Here is a 27239-nt window from a genome sequence, read left to right as displayed (position 1 = left end):
GAAAATGGCATCACAAAGTGTATTGATATGTTTTTATTGTATTCAAATATTTATTTCCTGCACACTTCAGAATAACAAATGTGCTTAATTTGTGCTTTCTTAATTCTGATGTATTCTGAAATATTTGCACAGTTCATTTACAGACATTTAAATTCTGTTGTGTGCTAAATAAAATAACTTCCTACAGTCTTTACTCTCACTTGGGTAGCCAGGAGGATAGTTGCGTAAATCCTCTCACTTTGAAGTCAGAGAAAGAAGGGTAAACATTAACCTCCTTCAGAAGACAGAGCCTGACATTTGACTTACTGTCTTTGAATGCACAGCAAATGTGACAAGATGAGAACCAGAAGTAAAAAGGCCCATTTACTGAAAGGGAGCACTTATGGAAAAATACAGTAAATAAACTATGCTCCATGTGAGGGGCAAACACAATATGGACAGCCTAAATTGAACAAAGCCAGCAAATAGAAAGCCAATGTGAGTTACAAACCACAAACCTAACTGTAAGCAATGAGCGGAATGCATTCCCAGAGAAGATTTCAGAATGTCGCCAATAAGTGTTCAGCAAACCAAACAGCTTAGATGTCTGGTAGACTTAGAGGTAAAAAGGATGAATTTGCATAAAATTCATGGCACTGTCTAAGAATTGAATAGCCATAGACTGGCTTAGCCAGAGGCCGCTAAGTATTAATATTTGTATGAGAACATGGTGGCGTGGACTACAGATGAGGAAACACAAATGAAAAATGTAAGGAAAGATGATAACCTCACTGGGGACCTGGTGGAATGGCCAATGCCGCTTCAGCTATTTACTGATCCCCCTCATACTAAGCCAACATGAGCAAATAGGAGATGCACCAGACCTCATAATAAAACAATACATCTTGTGGAAAAAGCAAGCTATCTTCTTTAATATGCTATACTACAGCTGCTATTGTGTGTCCGGTCTTTTACAGTCACTCCATTGGCTGCCTATCCGTAAGCGGATTATTTTCAAGGCACTGACCCTGGCCCATAAAGCGCTTTTTGGTCTGGGAGCTAAATATCTCCAACGCAGGCTTGCTTTTTATCGTCCTACCAGAGCATTGCGCTCTAATTCTTTGTCTCTTGCGGTGGTGGCCCGAGTGAGGAAGTCCCGGATTGGGGGGCGCTCTTTTGGTTTGAGGGCGCCCCAGCTCTGGAATACTCTGCCACTGGCCTTACGCTGCACTTCCGATCTGTGGTCTTTTAGAAGAGGCCTAAAAACTTGGCTTTTTACTCTTTAGTCGTGCTGTTCTGTTATCTTTGAATGTCTGTGCTTGTTATGTTTTTTATGAGCTGCCACTATAAAGCGCCGGGACACTCCGTTGGAGTAGCCATGCGCTATAAAAAAATAAAGTTAACATAACATAACATTGTGTGGAAGACCCGTAGGTGTTAATAGAGCTGTATATGTATCCAGCCACGTGCAGTTAATTTGCACAATTATTTGGCACTGGGGAGTACCATGAACACACAGTAGTAACAAGCTGTATTAGTCAATAGAACATAGAGGCTTCTTGCAGACAAACAGGCACAGATGTGTAAGATGGGCTTGAAGCAACATGGAGGGCGGATTTAGAGTTTGCCAGGAAGTTCAGATCATGTTCAGTTGGGAATTCGTTTATCTCTAATGTTTGACGTCTGCATTGATTGTTATTGTCGAAATATTGATGACCTAAATGAATGTACAGGGTTTCAAGCAGTAAAAACATTTAAAGAAGTATCCTGCGGGCTCCAAAATGTATCTTTATTTCCATGTTGTGTATTCACAAGTTGAAAGACATGGCACAGTGCATGGTCAGGAAACAAAACTACATAGATCAAAAGCACAGTGCTGTGACGAAACTGTGTGTAAGAAGCAGTGCAAGAGTGCATGCTAAAAAAAAGTGTGTGATCTTATTATTATTTAGAGTGCTCGGTCGCCCTGCTTGTTACACAGCATGGAAACACGTTTCACAAGAAAAGTTTTGCCAGTTGTCCACCTATAAAATTGTTAAAAACAGATAAATTATAAAATACAGTTGCTTGTGAGAATAAGTGGATCAGCCTGAAATTAAGTATCTTCGGTTTGAGCCCTGCATCTTGCTTAACACTCCAAATGTGAAGCGTGCATTGACACTAAAATTTCAGCACACCGAGCCACCTACCACAGCCTGTCACTTCAATATTAGGGTCACTATTAGTAGTACATAAATTACCTTACACTTCCTTAAAAGAAGGCCAGGTGGACTTACTCCGACCTTGTGACACAGCTTGAAGAGTGTGGTCCGGTGAAAATACTGCAGGCAATTAATGTCAAGTGTAAAACAGACAAATCTATCAGATCGTATTGTTCTGCAGTTTTGATAGACATTCTTTGAAATGGGGAAGTGGGGTGATAAAATAGTACCAAGTAGACTCCAGGCCCTACAAAGGATCCCAGAGGAGGGGTAGCTTAAAAGATACCAAAGGGAAAAAAGTCAGAAGTGAGGAAAATAACTAAATCTATTCCAGGAATGGCAATTCTTCTATTAATTTGCAAATAGAATCTTGATTTCATTAAAGACTACGGAGGATACCATTAAGCAATAACCTTTTCTTGCTGCCCCAACATGCAGCCCTTTAAAGAACACTAATGCATTGCAATGCATTTAGAATGTTTAAAACTTATAAACATCCTGTACACACACTTATCCTCCCTTTTTAGACTCAGAAGAAATAGGGTAACAACTTCTTCCTCTCCTTGAAAGCTTTATAATGAATTGTCTGGAAATAAAAAAAACTCCAAATTAAACCAAGAACATATGAAGCATACAAACACCATCCAAAAAAATACATCCTGAAGTATTTCGATAAGCAAAACATGAGTCTTATAACTATATATCACAATACGTGTACAGTGATAATTTATTCATAATTCCATCTAAATTCTCTTCCCTTTTTTATAGTCTAACCATTCCTCCTCCATCTTCTTCCCTCTTCTCAAAGGGTGAGGGTGAGCTAATGTTAGCCTTTGTTCTCTTTAATGAAATCAAGATTCTCTTTCCATGTTAATGGGAAAATCATCATTTCATCAAAAGACCGGAGGCTACCATTATGCACGTTTAAAGCCATCCAGCGCCACACAACTTACATGTGCCACAGGTATTAAGTAGAACTTTGTGGAAGTTTTACATTCAACCAATCTGCTGCTTTTAAAATCTCAGGTAATGAACCACCTGCCCAAAAACCTTACTAGCTATAGCGCCCTAGAAGAATAGACACCAAACATAGAAATATCCACACCTGCTTCACTCATAACCATACGCATCTATCTGGCTAATTGGGCTGTAGATACTGCTTTATAAGGTCTAACGTAAGACAACAGCAGTTGATCTACACCATGCGCTCTAAACTCCTTGGCCTCATACACTGTCATACAACTTACCACACAACTTTTCACACTCATGAAAAAAGGGATAGAAAACTGAATCAGACATTGTCTTAGTTCTTTGCCAAACATCAAAGTGAACCCACCCCTCTGGAGAATACAATCTATTTGAGATTTCCAATGCTTTAATGTCCAAAACCCTTCTGAATGAAATCAAACAGAGCAAGGTAGCTAGCTAAAGGGATATTTGTTTGAGAAACATAGTTCTTACTTGGCCATGAAGTAAATATCTTAAAGAGTAAGCTGATGTCCCAAAAAGACTCATAACGAGCCTTGGGAGGTCTCCAAAGGATAATACCCTTATTCACTTATAAGAGAATCACTCCCAATCGCAAAATTATTAATGAAAGCATGACGCGCAGAAATAGCCAATCTATAACAGTTAATTGTCCTATATGTGAGACCTGAGTTATACAAAACTGCTAGGTGGTTGGCTACCTCGGGTACAGGAGCATCCACAGGATCGAAACCCCTTTCCAAGCACCAACTACACCATTTCTTCCAAACCCCTCTGTATATTTTTCTTGTTCCCATGGGCCAAGTCTCCTCCAGTAGACCTTTACCTTCTCCTGAAAGCCCTGAATATCTGCTTGTATCCCTGAAATCTTCCAAACAAGGTGTTTAATTTTCCCCTCTAAAACCAAAGGATGCTCATCTCTGTTTTAATTCATCAGAAGACCCAAGAATCCTGGGAGCAACCGAGGTATGGCGACTTCAAGTTCCATTACCTTTGGGAACCAAACTTGTGACCTCCAAAAGGGAGTCACTAAAATAGTGTTGCAACCCTCCAACCTTTCCTCAAAACACTGTGAATCATGGAGAAGGGGGGAAAGGCATAAGTTCTCCTCCTTCCTCAGACCTGCAGAAAGGCGTCCAGTATTGCTGCCTCCGGATCCAGCCTCCAACTGAAGTACATGGGAACCTGGTAGGTCAGTCTTCTTGCAAACAAGTCTACTTGATCCATGCCCCATATTCCCTGAATCAGACTTAAAACCTCTGGATTCAACTTCTAAATGCTGTAGTTCCCAAGATAGCTGGAATTCTAATCTGCCATTACATTTTGTAGGCCTGGAATCATTTCTGCTCTTAACACAATCTTGTGATCCAACAATAAATATGCCTAATTTGTCTCTCCAAATCTGCCAGAGTCTTCGATCTCGACCCGCCCAATCTGTTTATATAAGATATTGCTATGAAATTGTCTCGCCGAATCAGTGTGGCAGAGTTTGCCAACAACTCCCTGAAGCTTATCAAAGCATTCAGTCCAGCTAACATTTATAAACCATTTATATGAAGTTACTGTTCTTCCTAGGACCATTTTCCAATTGTTTTTAAACCCTTCAAGTGAGTTACCCAGCCCAGGTTGATGGCATCCAATTCTAAGACTAGGTTGGGGACATTCCAGAAGATAGCCTCGAGATTCTTCAACTACCACTCTAGATCTGCTCAAGCGTCCACTGATAGGGGAAGTTAATCCCCATACCACACACTTTTTCTCAGTCCTCAAGCCTTCAGGCTCTGGAGGCCCCCGTAATGTAAGGGACCCGGGGAAATGGCCTGAATGGATTGACAAAAGCCCCAAAACTCTTGCAAGGTCCTTTAGGAAGATGACCCTCCTTTCATAACCCTGCTCTCCCCCTCCTTTATTTTTGTTAACTTCTCCTAACGGACAATCAATTGGGACAATAGCGTATCTACCTGGAAACCCAAAAATTCTAGATTCTGAGTGGGGACCATGACTGACTTCTCTGCGTTCACTGTGAAACCCAGACTCTCCCAAAAATCGGACATCCGTGCCAAATGTTCCAAAAGTTCCAGCCTGTCCTGGGACATTAGCACAATGTCATACAAGTAAATAATTAACCGAACACCCCTCCATCTGAGGAAGGCTACCACTGGATGAAAAAACTTGGTGAAACACCACGGAGCCGAGGACAGCCTGAAAGGGAGACCGAGAAACTGATAAAGAACAACCATCCAGCTGAATTGCAGTTATTACTGGCTGCCCCCATTCATGGGTATTGTGAAGTAAGAGTCCTACAGATCTAACTACACTAACCAATCGTTTGACTGCACAATGTCTTTTCAAAGATGGATTCCCGCCATCTTGAAGTCTCTGTAGATCAGAAATGTGTTCAGCTGCCTTAAATGTATGATAGGGCACCAACCTCTGTCCGCCTCTTTCACTAGGAAAATTGTGCTCACAAAAACTTCTGTTCTTTCATCGTATGGGACACAAAATCAAAATCAATTTTTCTATCATCTTGACCATCTCTGAATCTATCAGATCCATCTTCTCTATATCCAAGGAAAACTCTTTTGGCTGTCTAACCTGATAACTCCCAGAACTCTATCCTGAAACTGACAGTTTCTAAAACCCAAGCAACTCCTGTAATTTTCTTCCAATTGTGGATAAAGAATCTCAACCTTTACCTGGGAAGAACCAACACTCATTACCTTGTGGTCTGAAACCCGAGGGCCTGGATCTTCTACCACAGGATCTTTAACTTCTCCCTCTCAGGGGGTAGATGTTCGAATTTGGGCAGCCTGCTATAGTTGCCATACTTATGTGAATCTTGGGTGTAAAATTGGGACCTGAAGGCACAGGGGCTGACAGCCAGTCTGCTCCTGTCAGCCCGTACAAAAACAGCCCTGGATCTGAAGACCCTTCACATGTAATTCTTTGCCTTGCTGAAGGCCGTAAAGATTGATATGTATTTCTTTAAAGAACTCACAAAACTTTCTTTAGAGAGGAGCCCTTTCAGATCCCCCATGACATCTCTAGTGGACAGGTCCGCTAGCTTGGGATTTATCCTCATGAGGACTGTCTTCTGCTTTTCTGTGATCAGGCTCGCATTAGCATTTCCCAGCATACAAATGGCCCCTCAACAGGTCTATATGAACTCTGCTGTTCTTTCTCCTGGCCTCCTTGGCCATATCAAGAATTCAGGTGAGAAGACCCAGAATATCGAGGACTTTGTCCTGACACTGTTTTAGGCACTTCTCAATTCCCTTTCTAGGATCCTTACCGAACTTAAACTAAAATGTTCTGGGTCCAGGATAGGAGCAGTGCAGATCTTGTCAGTAGAAGGTCTAGAGCAGGGGTCTTCAATCTGTGGGGCGCGACCCCCAGGGGGGGCGTGGAGTCATAGATAGGGGGTCGCGCTTTCCCTGTTAGACTTCTGCCTGGAAATGGAATTCAAAACACTCCTTTATTTTAACGCCGCACGCTGTAATCTGTTCCCGAACTCTGACCTCCGTTTTGGCTTGGGGAAAGACCACATAGGCTATCCCGGGCTCTGGGGTAGGGTGGGGAGGGGAGGAAGGTGGGGAGGGGAGGAAGGGGGGGGGGGGGGGGCAGTCAGACTCCCACCTGCACCACCGAAAAGACAAATCTTTTGAAACAAAAAGGGTTTTCCCGAAGACTATATTAGCTATTCTTAACAAAAGCTAAGGACCAGACCCCAGAGGTAAATGCACTGTGTGCAAATGGAAATCCCTGTGTAGGTCACACTACTCTGTACTTGCTTCCCTGGTAGTGTGCATGCAGGGCCAGATGCGCAACTAGAGTCAAGTTTGAGGGGTGGGGGGCGCTAATAAAACCTTTGAGGGGGTGTAATTCTTTTAGCAATTGGCAGATTGAAAATGAAGGTGCTGTAAGAAGGGGTGAAAGAACAAAGCCTCGTTAACATGTAAATGGTCTTTTAAAGACCTATGAAGTACTTGGGTGGGGCTGCAGTGAGACAGATGCCAGATCACAACAGCTCAAAAACTGTCTGTGTGTGTGCCTGGGAGGCTGGCGCAGCCCGGGCTGACACACACAAGGGGAGAGGGGTGAGGGGGGAGCTGAAGCCCTTTGAGCCAAATGGGCTTTGCGCAGCTGTGCAGTGCACTTACTGTTATCAATTACCACAATAAGCTCAGTTCTCCCCACAACTGCCTACACACCTTAAAGCCCCACTGTGCACTGTCCCAGTGGCATCTACCAAGCCAGTTACATTTAGTAAATAGCACAAGTTTCACTTACTGATATCTGTTATTCGACTTTTATTGCAATGTTATCCCACGTGCTTTTCAATCTGACACTTCCGTCTGTGCTTTATAGACCCCAAGGTAGGCAGTCACACTCCCACCTGCTCCACCGGAAAGAACAATCTTTTCAAACAAAAAAGGTTTTTTGAACACTAAACTAGCCATTCTTAACAAAACTCAATCATGTGGTATCATGGAGTATTCATCATATGAAAATTAGGAGAATCCAACCAGAGGCGTCACATGTTGTGTGCTATGGGTGTGCCTTTTACTTTCTTCCTGAGACATGGTTGTGCCAGTGCTGCTGTGGTGAAGGCTTCAGGTGCTCTTCCCCCTTTAGAACTGGCACTGCCATTATACAGTTGACAGATGGGCAGTGTGCTTGGTTGGGCCAGAGGAGGGTTTGAAGGGGGATAACACTATAGGGATGAAGGGGAGGAGCCTGGACCGACAAGGCACTGTCTGTGTGAATATTAGGTATTGAAAGACAGGGACAGACATACTTTAACTGACGGGAGATGGGGATGTGCAAGGCCGATTGGGAGGCAAGGAGAGAGGTGTGGAGCTAGAGATGAGAGGCGATGAGAGGCAAGATGAGAGACGTGGAAGGGGTGAGAGGGGAAGATGTGAGAGGTGAGGAGAAATGATGGTGAGAGGAGAAGGCATGGGAGAAGACAGATGAGAGAAGTCAGAGGAGAGAAGACAGAGGAGAGAAGTGAGGAGGACAGCAAGGGAGTCAGAGAATTCAATTTGAGAGGTCAGGGGTGAAGAGAAATGTGAAGTGGCGAAGGAGGTGTGGAAATACAAGAGGAGAGGTGAGTGTGAGAGAAAGGTGAAGACAGAGAGGAGAGCTACCATTAAAGGGTGAGAGAAGATAGCTGAGAAGTGATCCATGAGGTATAAGGAGAATTTTTGTGACGTGGGTGAGGGAGAGCAGTGAAAGGGGAATAGAGGGAGTACTGGGGTGGGTGCTGAGGTAACAGGAGAGAGGAACGTTAGTTCAGGAAGGTTTGGAAGAACAAAGGAGAGATAGGAACGATGATTGGCTGGACTGGAGAAGTGTAAGATACAAATAGATAAGGCAGACATTTGAAGGGAGATTCTTAAGGTGAATGAGAAGTGATGAGGGTTGAGAGAGGAGATGGGGCCAGGGAGGCAATGAGATAAATGAGAGAAACTGTTAGAAATGAGGAGATTGAAAAAAACATAACAGCCAGAGGTGATTAAATGTGCAGTAAGAGGTTGAATGGGAAGAGTCCAGAAGTTTTAAAACGGGGTAAAAGAAAATAGCCTGCAAAGAGAGAAAGGAATAAAGGGGACGAGGTGGGAGGAAAGAGGTGTGTGTGAACTGCTTAACTCTGCACAAGACCGCAAGGGTTTTAAGGGGCCCATGCTGTTCCCGGTCAGGGCCAGGTGAGCTTCTAATGTGGCGACACTGCGGAGTAGAAGGCCCTTCACAAAAGATGACTAGACATCTTTCTGTTGTTTATTGTTGTATTTTGGTTATAAACTGGTACTGATGAGCTGAAATCTTTGCTTAGTGACCCTGTTTAAAACATGTCAAAATAATGAAGCAATACTATCCCAAAATATGCATCACATAGCATTACTTACATGTTCTTACCACACCACTCAATCAACCCTCCTGCATAATTTGGCCCTCCCCAGCCTCATAATTCCAGTAACCCTGCCTTTAGGGCAGGCTGGCAGTGTCCAAAGGGATGGCCAATCAGGTCAGTGTGTGGGTATTTTTATTTTTTGGCTGCTTGCTCGCCTGTTGTATGGTCTGGTGGACTGTTTTTATTGTTAATTTCTGTGCTATGACCACAAATATTGCCTGCAGCAAGCACAAATGCATGCAGTTTCCCATTCCTTTCAAATCACTTATACAGTTCGGCCTTTACAAGTTTAAAACTGCCACATAAGTTGGTCCTCTCTTGCCTCAAAATTCCAGTAGCCCTGCCTACAGGAAAGTCTGGCAGTGCCCAAAGGGGTGGCCAGGCAGGTCAGTGTGTGGGCTTTTTGTAGCTGCTTGCTGGCCTGTTTTATGGCCTGGCGGACTGTTTTAACTGTTGATTTGTCACCCACAAACCTTTGACTTGCTAAACACTGTTAAATAATTTTTCCCCACTGTTAAAATGATTTTTTTGTGGGAATTGGGGGCATGTATGGTTATCGATAATGAGGAGTATCAAGTTCTAGAAATGTTTGTCAGGAGGGGGTCCTTATGTTTGAAAATGTTGACAGGGGGGTCTCGGCATTCAAAAGTTTGAAGACCTCTGCTGTAAGAGGAAGACTAGTGATTCACCTTCTCTTTTCACAGGACTGTGCTTAAGAACAATGACTTGAAATCAAGGCAGGAGCTGACTGCTCACCTCACTAATCAGTGGCCTTCCCCGGGAGCCTTTGATGTGAATGCTGTTGCCCTGGATACACTGCTGTACCAAAAGCACATGCAGCAGTGGGAGGAGTAAGTAGATAATCATATTTCCGAATGTTACCCGTTCCCTTCCTTAATAAGTGAACTGGCCATTGTACATAAGATTTAGTTTGGGATATAGATCTATTGATCATTGGTTAAATATTTCATTTAAGAGCATCATACCTAGTATGCTTTCACTTACTCCTCTCCTCGCCCTGGACGCATGGTATGTTGGGAGTGCAAATACCGCTCTATATTGAAACCCATCCCACAAAATAAAATCACACAAACTTCATCTTGAATCTGCTTCCAGACCTCTGTGTTTTTGTCTCAGTGAACCACTGCATCCCACTTCATCACTTGCTGACAATGATCCTCCTACCTTATTTGCGTTTGAGAGTTCTGTGGGATTGCACAAACAGAGCCTATGCTCTAGGTCCTTCCTCTTCCTCAGTCCTATAACTTGTAAAGTCCTACAAAGCTTACCCTTTTCACTCTTGTTTCTGGATTATTTTTTTTTTAACATTTTATTGACTTTTGAAGAACATGCAAATAAGCAACTTATAAAACATTGCACTGATAACCGGTCTTTACCCACCTTGCCACCACCCCCCAGCTCTCCCAGCTCTCCCAGCTATCCCAGAATTCCATGCTCTGTTGAAGGATAAAAGTCTTGTCACTAGAGCATCTGGCTGAAGTGAGTGCGTTCCTGGAACATACTTCTGATACAATATTACTTTCATCATGTTCAACCTGTGAGTTGCCATGGCTCCCAGTCCCTATTCTCCTACAGACCAGCCACCCCAAACTTTCTCAAATTTCTTTGTACAGCCCCGACACTTGTACACTAATTTCTCCCAAAACACAGCATACTTACATCTTCTGTTTCCAGTCCCATAATCATGGGCCCACTGCACTCCCCCATTTCTGTAAAACGTCCCTTTTCATCAGCAGAAAACCAAGGTTCCCCAAAGATTTTCTCGTAGTATGCTAGGTCGGTAGCACCCTATATGGGATCTGTCTCACTCTAGTCACACTCCCTCCCACAATACGCGTATCATGGGTCCGTCCCACAGGGTATGAAGAAAGGAACTCCTCTGACCACAAGCACGCGGGCTTGCGTCATCTGCGACACTACACATCTTATGCAAGAGTACCTTGGTATAATATACTCTGTGGAGAATTCTAAGTTGAATCAGACGACACCGCACCTTTATGGCCACCTCTCTGAGACATTGCAATGCCTCCCGCCAGTCTTTGCCCCCTAACTCCCCTATATCTGCCTGCCATTTTTTCTAGGTGAGTATTCATGTGTGAACCATAGGTAAGGGAGATTACCTTGATCATCATATCGCCATCCTCAAGGGGGGACTCTTCCATAGTTTCCTCTTCTGGGGCTTGTCTGGTCTGTAGGGCATCTCTCGGCTGTAAATGTATAAAGATTTGTGAGGGTACCATATCCTATTTGTCTCTTAGGTGATCAAATTGATCCATAACATTAGCGTCCTACACATCCTCCAGTATGGAGAGGCCAATAAGATCCCATTTTCTAAACCCCTGGCATCAATCTTTTCTCCCACCCCATTTCCATCTTCAGACTACGCCAAACTGAAATCATCGTTCTGGTCACCACCTGTGCACTGGGGCTGATCCTGCCACCATAGAGCATGTTAATGTAACCCTTGGCGCACATGGCATCCCGATTATGCTGGTAGGCTGGTCCTCCAATGCAGCATATGCTCACTCAATTCCAATACTCACTTGGGTGGCTTCATAGTACTTGCGGATAATTGCAGAGCTATTCCGCCATCGTATGTGGACCACTGGAGGGTGCAGAGAGCAATACACAGAGGGCCATTCAGCCAAAGCCGGGCCCCTACATGCCTATTAATTTAGCAAAAGAACGCTCCCTGAATAGCATGCAAACTATTCGGCAAGATATACGCGAGTTTGAGAAAGTCACAGAGCTATCCATGTGGGACAGCGGGATTGCCCTCGGTGGGTGACATCCATCTCTAATCTGTGTAAAAGCGGGGATAAGTCATCCTCGTAATGGGTACTCAGCAACAGATATCCAGAGACCCATGTATATAAAGTAGTCCTTAACCTCCTTAAGAGGCATGGTGAAGCTACCCCGGATCTACAAAGTCCCCATTGGGAATAAGAGGGAGTTTCCCCAGTTAATTCCGAATATGTGCCATAAATCACAAAGATTTCCCTCACCTGAGACAAGCACACCTTCGGCTCCAAGTATAAGAGGTCATTGGCATACAGCGATATCATCTTCTCCCACGCATCCTGCCACCACTAGCCCCATGTTTGGCCATACACCATAATCCACTCTGCCAGGGCCTTTATTGCTAGAACAAATAGCATAGGCAACAGGGGGCACCTCTCTGCCTGGTGTCTCAGGTGATGGGGAACTCCCAGGACAGAATACTGTTCAGTTTAATACAGGTCTTCAGAGTCTTGTAGAAGAGCCTAACCCATTGTAAAAAGTTTGGTCTGAAGCCCATTTTTTCATACTTTCTAGAAGGAAAGGTCACTCCACTGAATCAAACACTTTGCCCGCATCTAACGATACCACCGCAAGTAGAAATTCCATCCTACTAACCACTGGAATGTTATGTAGGCGGAGATTGAGCATGGTTGACTGGTGGGGCATAAAGCCATTCTGGTCTAGGTGTACCCAATTCAGAATCACTCCCGCATACAATTTTCCAGCACTTTGGATAGCTCCTTAATGTCTGAGTTAAGCAGTGATAAGCAGTCGGCGTGTGGCTCATCAATCCACCGGTTTCACTGCCTTGGGTATCAGTGCAATTGTGGCCAAATTAAAATATCTAGGGAGTGCACCCATTCACTCGCATAATTTGTGGAGATGTAGAGGTTACCTTACCACCAATTTCTTGAAAAATTCTGCCAGAAGCCCATCCAGGCCTGGTGACCTTCCTGTTTGTAATTGGGTTAATGCCTGCAGTACCTCTTGAAGAGTTTAAAAAAAGTGTTATCAAGTTTTCATAATATAAACAGCCAAAAGGTTCATCAGCATTGACCCACATTTACATAGGACATATGGGCAGATTGGTACATTCCAATGAAAAATTGTTGGCAAAATGTGAATACAGATAGTAATTTGACAGTAATACCATATCACTTACAGTGCATGGCAAGGCATTAGTTCTCAAGTGTGTTCAACAAATAGGGAGTTAACGGACCCCATATTTCACGTGGCCGAGATGCACTTGGTAATTCCTCAGCATAGCAGGTAAGTTGATCTCGACAATACACCATATCCTGCACCCAATTTTTATGTATTGGTGGGGGGCCTTCCACCCCAATGAATAGAGACTCTTCGCTTCACCAATAGTCACACTATAGCCATTAATTTCCGATTAATTACTTGTATCTTTGTTACATTCCCCAATAAACACATTTGCAGAGTGCATACTGTTGGTTCCCCGCACATTTTTGTCCATGTGTGAGATTTGTGGGCGCTAGAGGGGGCAAAGCAAGATGGCCGCTCTGTAGATCTGCTCTGCTGGCCGAGCCAACAATCCGACCACGATCCCTGCCTTCCTGCCTGTAGCATAAGCCAAAATTGCAAGGTAACTTAGCTGAACACTGTGGGCCACCCTGGGTGCAAGAATTTTAAAGCAGCATGTCTGGATGGCTCAGTGAGGTCAGCGAATCTACAGACCGGGGATTTCAATACGGCAGCCTGAGACGCGCACTGAGCATCAGGCTGCGGCGGGCAAAGAGCGGCACTGACCATGACCAGCGGACGTTGGACGGAGATTGGGCTGCTGCACCTGTAGCCTGAGTGCACCCAGAGGGTCGGTGAGTGAGTGCTGGACCCCGGTGCTGGAGGTGATGCCATCGGAGGCACAGACCTGCTCTTGGCGCGGACGAGACACAGTAGAGGGCTGCCAGGAGTAGAGCGACCCGGACTGGTGCGCTGGTACGGCCCATGCTGAGGCTGCTGTGGTGTGGCAGATCGGCAGATTGAGTGAGTACCGTGATACGGTAAAAGGGAAGGAGTGCGGCCTACATTGCTCATACCCATAGTCTGACCTACTTCTACCGCTAATACGAGGCCTTTGCTTATACCCTGCTGCTTGGTCCAGGGCAGAAACCCATGAGGACAATATCACACGTGCCACGGGCGCATTACAATTCACAGTGCTTTCTGCCCAGAGGTGGGGTGCAACAGCTGTACGGTGGGCTCTCTACCCATCTGATTGATACCTCACTGCTTGGGACAGTACGCTCCACAATCCACCCCTGCTATCTCCCTGTATCGCCACACGGCATTGCACGGCCCTGGCGGCCTCTGGGACTGGCTATCCGCGCTTCCGTCTATTACGTGACAGCCGAGACGGGGTTCTTCTGAGGCCTCCTAGCACCTGTGGTGCGTATTTTTACGATCTGCTGTGAGGGGCCCAATCTGTGCAGCCCCGCAAGTAAAGAAACACGCACTCCCCCGCCACTGGCGACATTCTCTGGGCGTCACAGGGCTACGCCGTTGGCTATTATCTGCTGAGGCTGCTGGCATTCATAGTATCGATAGTATTCTTGCATGATACCATCCTATATCATCCCGTTACTCCATCTTCAACGAGCATGGTGACAAATCAAGGTGACTCAGCGGCACACTTGAGTGGGATGCACTCTTGAAGAACCTGTTACCTAGCGCAAATACTCTGTGCGAAGTGGTATCTGAATTTGGACAGAAGGTGCACCCTTGCTTTGGAGACGACCAGCTTTCCTATGAGTACCTCCCCGGTAGTGCAAACATGGGGAAAACAGAGCACCGCAAGGCGGGTAAAGTACATCACCAGACCACCTCTGAATCGGAGGTGGATACTCCAAGCGATAATTTAACGACCATTGAAAAGACACTCATTGCGTTGCAAGTTAGTTTACAGTCTATCAATGGTAAAATTGAAAGCTTAAACTTACAGATGGATCACATGTCCGCAAAGCTGGATAAACGCGCATTGCGCCTGTGGTAGGCAGAAACTTGTATAACCGATACGGAAGATGGCTTTCAACAAGTGACATCTAAGACACTGTCCATGGAGAAGGTGCTTGCGGTAACACAAGCCAAAAACGAGGATTTAAAGGCCAAATCCAGGCGCAACAAGATACGGATTACTGGACTTTCAGGAATCCACAAACACTGTTTGCCTGGATACCTATGTGGAAAAGCTCATTCAAGCAATTTTTTGAGTGGACACCTGTTTTGATAGTGGAGCGAGCACACCGTTCCTTAGCTGTTCGTCCCTGCCCAGGTGCCTCTCCACGTCCTATAATAGCATGTTTATTAAAGTATAGGGACTGGGACACAATCCTCTGTATGGCCAGAGAAAAAGGCTCCATCACCCACGAAGGTAACACTCTTGCCTTCTACCCTTACTTTACAGCAGCCTTACAGGAAGCACAGAGAGAATATCAAACTGTCAAAAAGCTCCTCATAGATGAACGGATACCCTATTCATGGCTCTACCCAGCACGATTGCTCATTGAAGTGAACGGAAAGCGCAACATTTTCACCGGGATGGTGGCGGTCCCCAAGCTGCGGGGGCCCCCTGCTAATATATTTTTTCAATGCCCCGCGACCTGGCCTACCCGGGGACCTCAATTAAATGAAGCACGGGAGCCCGCGCTTCATTTTTTTTTTTTTTTTACACATTTGGGCGGGATTCGTGACCCCAGCGCGAATTTCACTGATTTTTTTTTTTTTTTCAATGCTTTTTTTGTCCCTGAGGGTCCTTGTGGGAGCCCCTTAGCAGGTCTAAAGGGTCAGGGTGTTTCTACCCTGGCCCTTTTTCTTGTTTTTAAACATTTTTTTCACTGTTTTCTTGAGACTCGGTTCTACCGAGTCACAAGATGGCTGCCAACACTTCCTGGTTTGGAGTGTTGGCAGCCAATCACAGTGAAGCTCGTGCTTGGGAGAGGTTGCAACTCCACCACGTCGCTAGATAGCGAAACTTATTCTTTTTCAAATTTCTCAGGAAATAATGAACGGATTTACACCATTTTAAAAAAGGGCGGTTTCTGAACCAAGGGCTTCATTTTTGCTACATTTGGTGTAATTCCATTCAGCAGTTCGGGCTGTAGCTGTGTCTAAAGTTTCCTATGGAAAATTATATGGGGAAAACACATTTTGGACCCCCCTTTTTTCTCAGCCCTTGCTTGTCGAATCACCTGTGAAACTTTCAAGACAGCAGCTGACCGGAGTGGGCCACTAGTTTTGAAACTTTTGTGAAGATTCCTCAACATTCGCAAAAGATTGAGAAAACAAAAAACGCTTTTGCTATGGAAACTAGGACCTAACTATAACTACCTACTGGCGACCGCCAGTTGGTAATCTACTTATATATTCCCACAACCCAGGTCCTTGCTTATAAAACACTTCAACGTGCAAAGCAGGTACGGACAACTCTTCTTGTGTGATAAATTAGTGCTTTATTCCATTTTCAGTGCAATTCATAATTCCAGGCTAATGCTGTCGTCAATGACGCGTTTCGACCGCCGACACACATTCTAGATCACATGAGATATATATACACTGAAAAAAACATAGGTTTCAGAGACGTTATAGTTAGAAATTAGCATTTAAAATACCTTGGGAATTCACAGAAAAAAACGTAGGTTTCAGGGGTGTTCTAGTTAGCAGAACGAACTATAACGGAGGAATTTCTATCATTTTGTACAAGTAAAATGGCCAGATAACTATAACACCCCTGAAACCTATGGTTTTTTCTGTGAATTTCCAAGGTTTTTTAAATGCTAATTTCCAACTATAACTTCTCTGAAACCTGTGGTTTTTTTCAGCGAATTTCAAAGGTTTTTAAATGCTAATTTTTAAGTGTGATAGTAGTTATATCTATTTTTTTGTACTGATTTTCTACAATTTAACTGCTTATAAATATTTTATATATTAAATAACATTATATATTTTCTGAAAATTGCCCCAATTTTTTTTTTTTTATTCAAACTGAAATATTGATTTCTTTTTGTTCATTTTTTATTTTAATATATTTATATTTTCTTTTAAAAAAAAAAAAAAGAAATTCACACATTTTTTTCAAAGTTGCGCACCTAAAGCGTACACTTGGTGCTCGGATTCTAGCCACCATTTTAGAAAAGTCGCGAAGGGTCCGCGTACGGTGTGCAACTGATGCCTGTTTTTCAGTTACATCATATACATTTAATATTACGTGATGTGCGCGATTGGTATGCAACCAGTCCGCAACTCCTGCTCCCGCGCATTCGCGACACATACGCATTACGGTACAAGGCGCTTGCGCGGTGGCGGGTCATGCGTGACGCCATACGTGCTGGGGCGCGCTGGGTGCGCGACTCCCGCAAAAAAAATGTATGTTCCAAAATGATATGCATGTGTCTTTAATATACATCAGAGGTCTTCAAACTTTTTTACTCTGAGCCCCCCCTAAGCTAAATGTTTGGAGGTCGGGCCCCCCTCCAAAACTTAATGGCTAGGATTGGGGGAGCGGGAGGGACATGGCTGCGTGCAGGGAGCGGAGCTTATGAGATGATTTCAGGAATACTTTTTCCATAGCTTATGAACCGCACCACATACAAAACTTATAAAACAGCAAATGCATCAAACAAAAACAGATATCCCAAACAAACTGCTCCCCATAATTGGGGTGTTGTGAGCCGCTCACACTCTTTGACCCCAATGCAACTATACTTGCTGCACTAATGATAACTGCAGTCCTGAGTAGCAGACTATCTCCTCTGCCTCTTTTACCTCTTCCCCACCATGATGGATCATCACCTCTGTCCTAATGCTTGAAAGGACAATACATTCGGATGCCCCTTTTTTGAAAGGTAGACAGTCATAATTGTGATGCAGTGGGCCCCCCAAATTCCTGGGCCCAAGTCCTTCTGCATCTACTCCTTTATGATAACCAGCAGTGGCCACTTACACACTTGGCTGCAGTACCAGCTTCATTAATGTCCCTTTAAAAAAAAAAAACACTTGTATCGTCCCCTTCTTTGGGGTAGCTCTCTAAAGAAGCGGTCTCTGGCCATTTGTAAACCTAAAAATTAGTTTGCGTAGAGTGCTCACTATTCTGGGCCTTCTCTTTGACAATATCTATGAATCTCGATCCTTTACTCCGCCTCCTAGACCATTTCTGTGAGGCCCCAAGGATCGAGAGGATTAGGGCTCTGCATCTGAATGCAACCCTGCTGGCCTTCTACCAGCCACCCCATGGATTCAGCTTTCACACACAAATCTTCCCCTGAATGGTTAATACTGACTTTGACATGCCTGTGCCTGAAATCGAAGTGGGTGGTGTTAGTGCAGAAAGTTAAAAAAGAAACCTGCCTTCTTACCAGCCATTAATTGATTGAGTCACTTAAAGCCACGGCCACTGGAATTATGAGTTTCTGCAGCAGCAGCGCTTTCCTCATAATTATCAGTTTACTGCATTTGCTACATAATCTCCAGATTTCAATAACAAAAACTTGATTCTAGCTCAAACGGAACAAAAGTTACTTAAAGCATGACAAAGTGTTCCGGAGCAGTGGAAGGCCCTGGAAAGACTGGTAATCGTGTAGTTGCTTACTGCTGTATTTGGGTGTTAAACTGGTACTAATGAGGTGAAATATTTCCCCTGACAGCGTTACTGTGAGTTAAAATGACAAAATAATGAAGTAATGCTAACTACGAAATGTGGCACATTGTGCCGCATAACTTACCTTTTCTTGCTGGATAATTTAGTCAAACCTGCCGCATAATTTTGTTCTTTTCTGCTGAATAATTCCAGTGGATCTGCTTAAAGTTTTATGGTGGCAAAGATCTATTCTTTTTAAGATGTAATGTAACAGAGTTATCAGCTGGGATCTGGAATAGTGGAGACACTTACAAAAATGTCTGCATTAGATACAGTTTGATTACTTATTACTAAAAAGTATATTTTGTAAGAACTTATTTTATCTCAATCACTGCATCATTTTGCAGCAGTCTAGCTTAGAGTATGTAAATACTGTTTTAAAATAATGACTTACATATTCACAGTGCTTTCTGCCACAGGCTGGAACTTCATAGCACTATAAACAGGGCTATTGGAATTATGCGGCAGGAGAAGGCCAAATTATGCAGCATGGTTGACTAAATTCTACAGCAAGCAAAGGCGAATTATGTTGCATATTTTGTGATCACATTACTGCACTATTTTACTATTTTTACACTTGTTAACATTGTCCTGGCCTTTATTGCCCCTCATAAGTACCACATTAACACCCACATATAGCAATAAGCAACAGAAAGGTGAACAGTCCACCTTTAGAAAGGGCCTTCCACTGTGAGGTAACATGTGTTGCTGCATTTTTAATCTGCAAATTATACAGCAGACGATTGATTATGTGGCAAATGCGGGAAAACCATAACTATGAGCTGTGAGTGCAGGGTGAGCGTAAAAGTGAAGGGTGAGAATTAGGAATGAGTTGTCTGAATGCAGGGTGAATTCCAAGACACTTAAAGTTAATCAGCATGTTATTGGCGGGATGCAGGGTTTCAGATATAAGTTAAACTATTGCTATTATGGAATTAATCAGGAAATCAAGGGTGAAAGAAATAAATAATGTGCTGATCCTGCATCAAACTTCCAGTCTTATGGGGGCGTGGCTTAGCGGGCGAGGATGGCGGTCGCAGCTTTGTAGAGCTCCCGCCGGCCCGGACATAACTTGCTCATTTATCCTGGCCCCCGAGCCCGCAGCTTATACCACGGGAGTGGCATCGGTTCCGGGGAGTGCTCTGACCCCTCCGGTGCGATGGTCCTGCGGCTCCGTCTATCCCGGGGTCTGACGGCGTCGGCGGCGGAGTGCGGCCTGGTCACTGGCAGTGGATCCGGGACCTGGATTTTCGAGACGCCGAGCGGCGGTCGGTGACAGACCGCCGGAGATCGCTTCAACTGGGCGGGTCCCGACCCGACTTTGCAGCTCCAGTGGCCTACGAGGTGTGGGGGGCGCCCTGTATACGAGTACTGTGCCTGGGAGCCCCTTTCACGGACAATACGGCGTAGTGGAGGCCTACACCGCCTTTGTGAGACCGGGGCCTCAAGTTTCGCGCCATTGGGACTGGCCTGGCCTGGAAGCCGTAATTCTCACTCTGCACCCCCGGGACGCCTGTGGTGGCGCTCGGCCGGGACCCGGGGCTCCCTGTGCCCACGTCAGCGGGTCTGCTCCTGGAGACTGGCTGTGGGTTGATACGGGAGGTGTCCGCCCTGATCTTGAGTGGACGGTCCGGCTGGGCGGAGGTCTCCGGCGCCGAGGCCGCAGACGGCAGCCTGGTGAGAGACAACGTTGGGATTACAGGTAGCAATGACCAGGGGCGGTGGAGGAGGCCCGCCTAAACAAGGCCCAATCGACAAATTCACGGGGCCCAGTGGGGGCTCAGGGGCGTCCAGCAGTGGCAGCGGGACGGGGCCGGACAATGCGGCGATCTTGGCGGCCATCACCCAGTCCCGGGACATGCTTGATGCCAAGATCGGGGCCGTGGGTGCAGACGTTACGCTGCTGCGCCAGGATCTCCCCAATGCTGGGGAGCGGATTACTGAGACCGAATCTCGCATCAAGGTGACGGAGACGGACATTGGCGCGCTGAAGCAGAGACTGGCGGAGGTGGAGCGCACCCAGAAGACACTCGCTACCCGGGTGGAGGATGCCGAAGGACGCGCAAGGAGAAACAACCTACGATTTATAGGTTTTCCGGAGAGGTGTGAGAAAGACGACATGGTACAGTTTTTGACCCAATGGCTGGGGGACTGGCTACCGGAGGGGGCACTGTCCACTTGTTTCGTGATTGAAAGGGCACACAGGGCCCTGACACAACGGCCGCCGGAAGGTGAGCGCCCCCGGCCTGTAATTGCAAGACTTTTGAACTACCATGACCGAGATGTCATTTTGCGAGAGGCAAGGAAAAAGGGTTCGCTCTCCTATGAAAACCACACTATTATGATCTTTCCGGATTATACGAAGCTGGTGCAGCAGCAGAGACAGTCATTTGTGGCCGCTAAAGCTAAGTTGCGGGGTCTGAAACTCCAGTATTCTCTCCTATACCCGGCCCGCCTGCGGGTGGTGCACCAGTCCCGGACACATTTTTTCGATTCACCCGAGGAGGTCTTTCGGTGGACGGACGAGGCGGTAAGAGTCAGGCCGCATCCCCAGCCGGGGCTGAACCCGGGCGGATCGAGGGGATCATCGCAGGAGCGGACGAACCGCCCGAACCGGAAGGGGCGACATCGGAGGTCCAGATCACGTAAACGGTCGGCCTCCGTCAGTGCGACACAGACCAGTGGCACTATGGACTCTGAACACTCGGATGCTGGCAGCTGAACTCTGGGGGGGCCTGGACCTTGATCCTGTCTGGTAATGTGTTGCCCTACTTTGTACTTGATCAGCTACTGGGGACCCGATGGTGCCAGACTTTCTACGCATGTCACGATATGGGGCTCTCTGTGGGAATGCTGTGGGGCTCGGGAGGCGACTTCTAGGGGCCTTAGACCCTCACGAGCTGTGGGTGTGGGAGGGGGGTGAGTGAGTGGTGACCGGGGTGTTGGGATCCATTGGTATGGTGGGCCCTTGGTCCTCGGTTCTGGACCCGGGTCTCTCCATGCCGCGACAGATACTTCAGTGTTCTATGAGGTATTGGGGTGGGGGGAGTGGGTAGGGGGGGAAGGGTTGGTTTGTTGCTGTTTGGGGCTGGGGGGGTGGGACTGCACGTGTATATTGATGGTGGATCTTACGAATGGTGGGGTGTGTTGGGGTGGCGCGGAGGGCCTACCGGGGGTGACTGTCTTGATGATGGCTGATCCAACTGCTGTGCTTCCTAATAAGGTCATCCGAGTTGTAACATGGAACGTGCGGGGGATGCTCGATAAAATCAAACGTGGAGCAGTGTTGCGCTGGGGGAAGAGGGAAGCGATGGATGTGCTGCTGCTCCAGGAAACTCATATGCTAGGCTCTAAGGTCCTGAGCCTCCAGAGATTTGGTTTTCAGCAGGTTTATCATGCCGGCTTTGCGAGGGGATCGAGGGGGGTGGCTATCTTAGTTCATCGCAGGGTGGCGTACGTTCATGAGAGGCAGTGGATAGACCCCCAGGGCCGCTTTGTCTTCATCAAGGGACGGATGGGTGCCGAACCAGTGATTTTTGGCAGTGTCTATGCCCCTCCTCCTATGCAGTGGGCCTTGTCGGAGAGACTCTTTGCTGTGTGGGATGACATGCCGGAGGTGTTGACGGTGGTTGGGGGCGATTGGAATGATGTTATGGATGTGAGCTTGGACCGTCGGCGATGTGCGCCTGTGGCAATGGATTCCTCCTCCTCTCCCCCGCATACTAAACTGCGCGCAACGGTGGACAGCCTGGACTGGGTTGATGTGTGGCGCCATTTTCACCCTGCTGCGAGTGAGTTTACGTATGTATCGGCAGTGCATGGTTCCTTCTCGAGACTGGACTACATCTTTATGCCTGGTGCCTGTTTGAGTCGTGTGAGAGACGCTGCTATCCTGCCCAGGGGTCTGTCAGATCACTCCCCAGTAGTGGCCACTATAGACCTTCTCACGCACCGACAACCGTTTCGTTGGCGGATGTCTTCGTGGCAGCTACAGCACCCGGAATACGTACATCACTTGCGCGAAGCAATCGATAATTATTGGCGCGAAAATCCGGAGGGGGACGTTGGCGCAGTAACGGTGTGGGAGGCATTGAAGCCCACTATACGGGGTGTTGATATCGCCTGGTGTGCAGCCGCCCGACGAAAGCGCCGGGAGGCCATTACGGCGGCTGCGGCCCGCGTAGAGATCTTGGAGCGGCGTGGCCGGGAGGGTGGGGATGAGACTGCGGTACGGCGGCTCTTGCAGGCGCAGCAGTCCTATGCCTCGGTCTTGCGTGATGAGGCCAGACAGGCGTGGCTCGCCACGCGTAGCAGGGTTTATCAATGGGGGGACAAGTCCTACACAATGCTCCACCGGCTGTGTCAGGCTACCTTCCAGCCTCTCACGCTGCCTGGCCTCACGGCGGAGGATGGCTCGGTGGTGACAGATCCGGCTTGTCTCGCAGCTAGCTTCGCCCATTACTTTGAGACACAATACGCCCCCCAGGACTCCCTGGCATTGGAGGAGCTTTCTGCGTATCTCGATGACCTGCTGCCACAGGCCGTCTCCGACGACAGTAGAACTGCGCTTGAGGTCCCGCTTACGGCCGAGGAACTCGGGGACGCGCTGGGACAACTCAATACGGGGAAGGCGCCGGGCCCGAGTGGTTACCCATGCGAATTCTACAAAAAGTTCCACCTTCAACTGGGGCCCCAATACAGACGCGTGCTTGAGGCAGCACGGGCGGTGGGGGAGCTGCCGCCGGATTGGCGCCATGCCGAGATCGTGGTATTTCTAAAACCTGGCAGGGCCCCAGACAGGCACGACTCATATCGTCCCATTTCGCTGCTGAATGTAGAGGCCAAGGTCTTGGCTAAGGCCTTGGCAAACCGCCTGCTGCCTCATATTACCGCCTTGGTCCACCTTGATCAGGCCGGGTTCATGCCTCACAGGGCAACCCGCCACAATATCCGGCGGGCGCAGGCGGCGATAGATGCCATGGGGGCCCGGGGTGAGCGGGCAGCGCTTCTACTGGTGGATGTGGACAGGGCCTTTGACTCAGTGAGTTGGGCCTACCGGTTTACGCTCTTGCCCTGCCTAAACCTCGGTCCGGTGTTCCTATCGTATTTGAAACTACTGTACACCAACGTCACGGCCTCAGTCCGGGTGGCCGGAGCCACGTCCGGGCGCTTTCAAATTGGACGCGGTACCCGAGAGGGTTGCCCGCTGTCCCCGTACCTGTTTGCCCTGGCAATGGAGCCGCTAGCATCCCGGGTGCGAGTGGATGCCCAGATGCGCGGGTTTGAGTGGGGTGGAGACCTGGTGGATAGAATCGCATTATATGCAGATGATATTCTCCTTTTCATTACCGACCTGCAGCGTTCGGGTCCCCGGGTACTGGAGGTCATGCGCATCTTTGGTGAGGTCTCCGGCCTTCGGCTCAACCTTCGCAAGTCCACTCTATGGGTGCTGGGTGGCGGAGTCGTGGTGGACCCCTGGGCTGCAGGACTGCGAGTTGCGACGGACGGGCTGAAATACCTTGGCGTCTATCTCTCGGAATCACGCGCCGTGGCGTGGGATCGTGGCGTCCTACCGGTTTGGGAACGGGTCCAAGCCGATGTCAAGACTTGGTCCAGAATGCCCCTCAATATCTTTGGGAGGTCGGCCATCTTCAAAATGGTGGCGCTTCCTCGACTGCTATACCAGCTACAAAACTTCCCCTACCCTATCGGTCTGCAATGGTTTCGCCAAGTCAACTCGACGCTGGGTCGCTTTCTGTGGGCCGGTGGAGCGGCCAGGGTGGCATTGAAAACGTGCTTCCTGTCCACCTATTGCGGGGGCCTGGCCGCCTCTGATCTCCTCTCGTACTACCAGGCCTCCCAACTGCTAGTTCTTAATGAGTGGTGGTACAGTGACAGGGGGGACCCGGCGTATGCATTGGAGCGGGCGCTCATGGGCGATCACACGCTGCATGCCATTTTATACTCAGTTCGTCTGCGTCGTGCATTGCCGTCGGTTACCAGAGTGGTCTTTGCGGTGTGGAGACAGACCCTCCGCCGCATGGGCTGGTGGGGCAAGCTGACGGCCGAGACGCCGCTCTGGCATAATGGCCTACTCCCGGAGCTTGCGGCCCTGGCAGGCTTTGAGGGTTGGGAGGCGATAGGTATCTCGCTACTGGGCCAAGTCATGTCCGGTACTACCCTCAAATCGTTCGAGGAACTACGTACGGAGTTCCAAATGCCTCAGTCCCAGTTTTTCCGATATTTGCAACTACGTCATGCCCTCACCCCGAACATCGCTAACCTGGACTCCCTGCCTGAATTCAGTCCTGTCGAGGCGAAGGTCTTTATGGGAGACCTGGGGGATAGGAAGGTATCCCGGATATACCAGACGCTGGTTATCCATTGCTCCTCTACCCTACACTCTCTTCGGGCTGCTTGGGAGGTGGACGTGGGGCCCCTAGATGACGACGATTGGAGAGAAGCACTAGAATCCCCACGTGGGGCCGCCATTGCTGTACGGCTCCGGCTCATCCAATTTAAATACTTGCACCGGGCCTACTACACCCGCGAACGACTGTGGAGAGCTGGGCTGATTGTGTCCCCAGAATGTCTGCGCTGCGGGATGGTGCCTGGATCCCTGTTGCATACTGTGTGGTCGTGTGGCAGGCTGTCTGGCTTTTGGAGAGGCGTGTGGGGCTGTCTATCTGAAGTCCTGGGCTGGGACCTTCCCCGCACCCACCGGTTGGGGTTGCTGCATATTATGGAGGGTATTGGTGGGAACGTCTATAAGCGTCATTTGTTGCTTCTGGAGCTGGTTGCAGCCAAGCGAGACCTAGCACAGGCGTGGAAGAGTGTGAGGGCCCCTCCCCTGTCAGCGTAGAAGGCAGGCCTGGACTATTTCATGGGCCTTGAGAGGCCGATCTTTGAGGCGAGGGGCTGCCCTCGCAAACACTAAAAAATTTGGAAGCGGTGGGCCGAGTACCGGGGTCTGTCCCTGGATCCCCCCGTAGAGCGAGAAGAGGACACCTGATTGAATGGACGTTGTAGGCCAGACTCTGTGACACTCCTGTAACACTACGCCTATACCCTTAATCCGCTGCTGTATGTACATGTGCATGGGGGGGTGGGGTGGGGGGGAGTTGCTGGGAGTTGGGGGGGGGGACAGGGGTCGTGGGGCAGGGTGGGTTCGGGGTTTGTTAATGTAGAGCTTATTTTCACTGCATATTTGAATACTTGCTAATTATCTGATATACTGTGCCTGTAATGTTGGTGGTGATCTCCGATTGGTGGGATGCCACTCTCTTATTGCCTACTTGCTCAATAAAATTGGTTTTGAAAAAAAAAAACTTCCAGTCTTATGATTAGGGTTGTCAGCTCATTATTTTGATGATGCAGACGGCACAAAAATAAACAGTCACCTAAAGCCCTATTTTCAGCACTTATGTGTGTGTACTTCGAAAAGCAAATATAAAGTACTTTTAAATGTGTTCTAGGGCTGCCTGAATGATTCATGACTGAAAATAAAAGGAACAGACAGAAAGTCACATTACAAATGAATACATATTTAAGCCCCTATTTAGTGTCAGAGCAAGGTCTTTGCAGGCTCTTTAAACATACATGGCTGGCATTTTTTCTATTGGCAACCCTGTTTTGTATTCCTTTTCATGAAATGCATTTTCACACTACAGCAGTAAGTTTAACATGCAAATGTAAGGAATAGGCAGAGTCGGGGTACTGGAAAAAGAAAAAAAACTAAGCTTAGGTAAAAAGTTTCCAAATGTATGCAAATGGTCTTTAAAGACCTGTGAAAACTCGGCTGTGCTGGAGTCTTAATAAGACTCCAAACACTGCCCAGCCAAGCCCCCAGCAGCACACCCACTGACCTCTGCCCCCACAGCACTCTGAGGCCTTCAGAGTAAATGAAGACAGCCTGGAAATGCAGCAAATAAACATCGCTCCACTTCCAGGCGTCTTCATTTACATGTGCTGGCAGAGGCCTTTGCGCCCCCCTTGGAACCCATCCGCGCCCCCCCCCCCAAGGGGGGCGCGCCCCACAGTTTGAAGAACTGTGATATACATATTAGGGCAATAGATTATCTAAGATATTCATAAAAATAATATATTTGTACTTATAATAAACTTATATTATTTTTAAATATATTTCCGCGAAGTCGGGTGCGTGCATCGTGTTGCAGAGAACCAGGTCAGCAGAGCTGCTGTAGAGCCAGAGAAACTAGGTCAGCAGAGCTGCTGTAGAGCCAGAGAAACCAGGTCAGCAGAGCCGATGTAGAGCCAGAGAACCAGGTCAGCAGAGCTGCTCTAGAACCCAGAGACCCATGTCAGCAGAGCTGCTTTAAAGGGAGAGAACCAGGTCAGCCCAGCTGCTCTAGAGTTAGAGAACCAGGTCAGCAGAGCTGCTTTAGAGCCACAGAACCAGATCAGCAGAGCTGCTCTAGATGCAGAGAACCAGGTCAGCAGAACGGCTATAGAACCAGAGAACCAGGTCAGCAGAGCTGCTTTAGAGCCAAAGAACCAGGTCAGCAGAGCTGCTTTAGAGCCAGAGAACTAGGTCAGGAGAGTTGCTCTAGAGCCAGAGAACCAGGTCAGCAGAGCTGCTCTAGAGCCAGAGAACCAGGTCAGCAGAGCTCCTCTAGAGCCAGAGAACAAGGTCAGCAAAGCTGCTGTAGAGCCATAGAACCATGTCAGCAGAGCTGCTGTA

At 47.6% G+C, this 27239-nt stretch overlaps 1 protein-coding gene across 1 annotated transcript in view; it reads left to right on the top strand.

Annotated features, from left to right (window-relative positions):
- The window catches only part of RUNDC3B (RUN domain containing 3B), a 1007829-nt gene that overhangs the window by 766941 nt on the left and 213649 nt on the right, over positions 1 to 27239 (top strand). Inside the window, exon 9 of the mRNA XM_078663594.1 lies at positions 9786 to 9932. Within this exon, the coding sequence (XP_078519720.1) occupies positions 9786 to 9932 (147 nt within the window). The remainder of the gene's footprint in view (positions 1 to 9785; positions 9933 to 27239) is intronic.

The sequence above is a fragment of the Lissotriton helveticus genome, chromosome 10 (assembly GCF_964261635.1).
Source record: "Lissotriton helveticus chromosome 10, aLisHel1.1, whole genome shotgun sequence".
Classification (NCBI taxonomy): Eukaryota; Metazoa; Chordata; class Amphibia; order Caudata; family Salamandridae; genus Lissotriton; species Lissotriton helveticus.
This window is presented reverse-complemented; position numbering and strand designations above follow the sequence as displayed.